The 6,000-nt window shown below is 42.5% G+C and overlaps 1 protein-coding gene across 1 annotated transcript in view; it reads right to left on the reverse strand.

Annotated features, from left to right (window-relative positions):
* DRC4 (dynein regulatory complex subunit 4) overlaps positions 1-5,334 on the reverse strand; it is a gene marked incomplete at its 5' end in the record, with an annotated part of 112,314 nt that extends 106,980 nt beyond the window's left edge. Inside the window, 1 exon segment of the mRNA XM_082271062.1 lies at positions 5,277-5,334. Within this exon segment, the coding sequence (XP_082127188.1) occupies positions 5,277-5,334 (58 nt within the window).
* Positions 5,335-6,000: the final 666 nt, after the last annotated feature.

The raw sequence follows: 6,000 nt of genomic DNA on the forward strand, positions 1-6,000 counted from the left end.
TTGGGGTGATTTGTAATACTTTTTCTGAAGAAGCGTGTACAATCACGCGAAACGCGTCAACGGCTTATGGCAGACGCCACCGCAAACAGCCCATCCTCAACACAGGAACCGCCGACTCTGTAGAAGTCTTTAACCGCCGTAACACCGGATCAAAAAGACTCAACACGTGTATGCAGCAGGAAAAAGCACTTGCACGGAGGAAAAGCAGGTCTCCCCTTTACCCTTTCCCCCCTGTCAGATCCCGCTATACAGCGTTCCACATAAAGCACTATATTAGAAACATAGAAACATAGAAACATAGAATGTGTCGGCAGATAAGAACCATTTGGCCCATCTAGTCTGCCCAATATATCTGAATCCTATGAATAGTCCCTGGCCCTATCTTGTATGAAGGATAGCCTTATGCCTATCCCATGCATGCTTAAACTCCTTCACTGTATTTGCAGCTACCACTTCTGCAGGAAGGTTATTCCATGCATCCACTACTCTCTCAGTAAAGTAATACTTCCTCATATTACTTTTAAACCTTTGCCCCTCTAATTTAAAACTGTGTCCTCTTGTGGTAGTTTTTCTTCTTTTAAATATGCTCTCCTCCTTTACCGAGTTGATTCCCTTTATGTATTTAAATGTTTCTATCATATCCCCTCTGTCTCTTCTTTCTTCCAAGCTATACATGTTAAGGTCCTTTATCCTTTCCTGGTAAGTTTTTTCCTGCAATCCATGTACTAGTTTAGTAGCTCTTCTCTGAACTCTCTCTAGAGTATCTATATCCTTCTGGAGATATGGCCTCCAGTACTGCGCACAATACTCCAAGTGAGGTCTCACCAGTGTTCTGTACAGCGGCATAAGCACTTCTCTCTTTCTACTGCTTATACCTCTCCCTATACATCCAAGCATTCTGCTGGCATTTCGTGCTGCTCTATTACATTGTCTTCCCACCTTTAAGTCTTCTGAAATAATTACTCCTAAATCCCTTTCCTCAGATACTGAGGTCAGGACTGTGTCAAATATTCTATATTCTGCCCTTGGGTTTTTACGCCCCAGGTGCATTATCTTGCACTTATCCACATTAAATTTCAGTTGCCAGAGTTCTGACCATTCTTCTAGTTTTCCTAAATCCTTTTCCATTTGGCGTTTCCCTCCAGGAACATCAACCCTGTTACATATCTTTGTGTCATCAGCAAAAAGACAAACCTTACCATCGAGGCCTTTTGCAATATCACTTATGAAGATATTAAACAAAATTGGTCCCAGTACAGATCCCTGAGGTACCCCACTGGTAACATGACCTTGTTCTGAATGTTCTCCATTGACTACAACCCTCTGTTGTCTGTCACTCAGCCACTGCCTAATCCACTCAACAATATGGGAGTCCATGCTCAATGACTGCAGTTTATTGATAAGTCTTCTATGTGGGACAGTGTCAAAAGCCTTACTAAAATCTAGATATGCAATGTCTACTGCACCTCCACCGTCTATTATTTTAGTCACCCAGTCAAAAAAATCTATAAGATTTGTTTGACATGATCTCCCTGAAGAAAACCCATGTTGTTTTTCATCTTGCAATCCATGGGATTTAAGATGTTCCACAATCCTATCCTTTAATAGGGTTTCCATTAATTTGCCTACTATTGATGTCAGACTCACTGGTCTATAGTTGCTCGATTCCTCCCTACTACCTTTCTTGTGAATGGGCACGACATTTGCCAATTTCCAGTCTTCCGGGACGACTCCTGTTACTAATGATTGGTTAAATAGATCTGTTAATGGTTTTGCCAGCTCACCACTAAGCTCTTTTAATAATCTTGGGTGTATCCCATCAGGACCCTGTGACTTATTTGTCTTCACTTTAGACAGCAATCTTAGAATGTCTTCCTCTGTAAAGACACATGCATCAAATGATTCATTAGTCATCCTTTCAAGTGGAGGTCCTTCTCCTTCTTTTTCTTCTGTAAAAACTGAACAGAAGTATTCATTAAGGCAGTCAGCTAGCCCTTTATTTTCTTCTACATACCTTCCGTCCTTTGTTTTTAATTTAGTTATTCCTTGTTTTAATTTCCTTTTTTCATTTATATATCTGAAGAATGTCTTATCCCCCTTTTTCATAGACTGAGCTAGTTTTTCTTCTGCCTGCGCTTTAGAAGTTCTTATAACTTGCTTGGCCTCTTTCTGCCTAATCTTGTAGATTTCCTTATCTTCATTGCTCTGGGTTTTTTTATAATTACAAAATGCTAGCTTTTTATTTTTAATGATTTGGGCCACTTCTGCTGAGTACCACAGTGGTCTCTTCCTTTTTTTGCTTTTACTGACAAGTCTAATGCAATTTTCTGTTGCCTTCAATAATGCACCTTTTAAGTAGTCCCATTTCTCCTGGACTCCATGTAATCCGTTCCAGTCTGATAAGGACTCATTTATGACTAATTTCATTTTTGAAAAGTCTGTTTTTCTAAAATCTAAAACTTTTGTTTTTGTGTGGTGTGACTCTTTCACAGTTCTTATATTAAACCACACTGACTGGTGATCACTAGATCCCAAGGTTTCGCCTACAATGACATCATATACCGAATCCCCATTTGTGAATACCAGATCCAAAATGGCCTCCCTCCGGGTTGGCTCCTCAACCACTTGTTGCAGAGACAACTCCAGTAGGGAATTTAGAATATCTGTACTCCTGGTAGAACTTGCTATTTTGGTTTTCCAGTTTATATCTGGAAGATTGAAATCTCCCATAATGATAACTTCTCCTTTCATTGTCATTTTAGCTATTTCTTCAACTAGTAGATCATCTAGTTCTTTAACTTGACCAATATTGGTGGAACGGAGCAACGGACAGTAACAAACGGCGTGGATTGAAAAACCACACAGAGGGATACCAATCTGGATGTTCCCGCGAAGCTCTGAGGTAATATAGCTCTACGATACCGAGACAGGTCGACCGGACAACGAGCGGTGAGTAAAGACAACACATACACTGTTCGATTCTTTTGTCTTACAATCGGGCACAGCCCAGAAGACACTCATCATACTCATACTTGTCCAGGTCCCGGGTACCAAGAGCCCTAATTGCCGGTGAACAAAACACAGATACTACCCTCTAAATCACAAGCTCAACACACAAGAAAAGGAAAACAGTTTCACCCCCTCCTTCCACAATAAGGATCAATTGGATCTGACAACTCTTTACCAACCCCCCCTTCTCCCCCCTCCACTTTTCCTCCCCCATCCGCATAGATTCTACATCAACACAACTTGCTGCATAGTGTTATACTCCCTAAGATAGGATTAAGACTACTCCACAGCGCTGTCAAATCCTCACAATATGAGCTCCAACGCACAGATCTGAAATATCATTAGAAGAATAAATCTTCCTTCTTTTGATTACTGGATTCATCTCATACAGGGGCATTATTTTTACACCCCACTTTGAAGAGACATATTGTGACTTTGACCAAATTTCATCCTAACTACTTGATAGTCGGGAGAAGCCTTTTTGTTATATCACTTGCATACTCTACATGTACTGAAATTCAATATTTACATGCTTGTTTTGAAAGAAGTGTATATATTTACCTTTAATTTGCAAGTGATTTACCTCCATAGGCAACATATGGTTCTATAAGAAATACATTGTACAAAAGAAGTGATACACTGTTCCATTGGAGGTACTACTCCCAACTACCACTATCTTTTGAGGGTGGGCAAGGCACGGTGGGGATTATCGCTTCAATTAGCTGCCCCACCATTATCTGTCCAGAGAACAATGTCCTAAATAGATGATTATAATTAGTCATCTTTCTCTATTGTCAACTGTATATGTCATTTTTATTTATTTTTTGAATAATTTTTGTAATCACCAATAAAGTTTAAATATGCACCTCAGAAATTTGTGAGCCAAGTAATTGCAACCATCTTGAGAGGATCTATATCCCCTCTACATACCCCCCTTTTTTCTCCCATAGTAATATTACGGTTGCCTGTGGTTCCTGGTATTATACATACCAAAAAACTGAGATATCATATCCATCTGGATCCGATACCGTGATCACACCTATTCCCTGGTATTTTATTTTTTGTCTTGATTTGTAATACTGTTGAGTAAACATCCAGTTTTATTTGAGTCATTTTCCTTTGTTATTTTCGAATTGATTTGTTGTTAAAGCGGAGTTCCAGCTGTGTTTTTTTTTTTTAAACCCCCCGTGATGTTTGGACCTAATATAATAGAAAATATTAGTATTTAACCCCTTCAATACCGGGCACTTTCTCTCCCTTCCTGCATAGCTTTCGGCGCTGTCACACTTTGAATGACAATTACTCAGTCGTGCTACACTGTACCCAAACAAAATTTTTATTAAAAAAAAAAAAAAGACCGAAAAATTATGAAAACAAAAAAGTTTTTCTTAGTTTCTGTCAGTAAATTTTGTAAAAAAAAAGTAATGTTTCTCCTACACCGATAAAGCTGCACTGATGGGCACTGATGAGGTGGCACTAATAGGCAGCACTGATGGGCACCGATTGGCTGCACTGGTGAGCACTGATGAGAAGACACTGAAGGGCACTGATGAGGTGGCACTTATATGCAGCACTGATGGGCACTAATAGGCAGCACTGATAGGCTGCACTGATGAGCACTGATAGGCTGCACTGGTGAGCACTGATGAGACGGCACTGAAGGGAACTGATGAGGGGGCACTAATATGCAGTACTGATGGGCGGCACGTATAGACCACACTGACGGAACATGATGGGTGGCACTGATTATCTGTACAGTCTCCCCTGTGGGAAATGCCGCCAACTGGCTCTCCTCTCCTCACACTCTGTCAGTGTAAGATTGGAAAAGCAGAGAACCGGCATTTCCTTGTTCAGCTGTGATTGGACACGTCACTCTTTATCGAGATTGGGGTTGCACCATGTCCCTGGGCGATCACAACAAGCGCAGTGAGGCTGGGGCGATGTCCTATGACGTCATCCCAGAATGAGAGAGCATCCCGCCCACCATCATTTGTCTATACGGAGGGCGGGAGGAGGTTAATGTAGGTTTTCTAATTGTTTTTTTTTTGGAAACTGACCTTGCTGTCCCTTCCGAGCACACACCTGTCTTCAGTGTGGGCATGTGAAGCCCACTGGTATCTCCTTCCGAGATATGGCACTGCTGGCTACCCAGCATGCACCTCCCCATTTCACGGTGAAGCAGGAGCGCAGCTGCCTGCCCCTCGGCAGCACGCACGCTCAGAAACGTGTCGCATTCCAAGTGACGTCATCCACATGCTACTACTGACCAAGCCTCGTCTTCAATCCACGGACTTCAGAGCCCCGCTCTCGCTCCTGCTCCGCCATCATTGCCGGCAACGGTGAAGAGGAGACCAGCCCCCCGTGGGATGGCAGCATGGACCGGATGATCTCTTCCCCCCACTGACCTGTCTTGGAGTCCCCAGGAGGGTCCCTTCACATGCTTTTCTTTACACACAGGTGTGAGTGCATACTTTTATTCAATAAATGTGTTTTATAGTCTACACTTGGAGGCGTCTCTCTCTCTTTTTGTCTTCAGCTTGGTGGAACCCCTGGCTTATTGGTTTCTAGACGGCTGCCCTATATGTTGGACTCCCCCCCTTTCATCTAAGACTTTTTTGGACCCTTATGGACCTTGTTTAACTGTGTGGCTCATGCGCCTGTTACATGTTTTTAACCTCCCGTAAACTACAAAGTGCGGAACTTGCCTTGCATCGTGCCATTTCCTGTTTGGGAATAACGCAATGCTACCAACGGAGGATGTCCATTGACTCCTGAGATTGATGAAACTCCTATCCCAGGAGCCAATGTGTGGCCGGCAATGACACGCCTCGCCACGGTGGGGAACACCGGAAGAGGAGCGTTCCCCTGTGCAAATAAGCTTAAAGTGGAGTTCCACCCTGGGAATACTTTTTTTAATAAAAATACCCCCGGGACAGTCAGGGCTAGTGCATTCCACAATGGATAGCCTCTGATCTGTCCCGGGTTGCACTT

Source organism: Pelophylax lessonae (assembly GCF_965119305.1).
Source record: "Pelophylax lessonae genome assembly, chromosome: 10".
Taxonomy (NCBI): domain Eukaryota; kingdom Metazoa; phylum Chordata; class Amphibia; order Anura; family Ranidae; genus Pelophylax; species Pelophylax lessonae.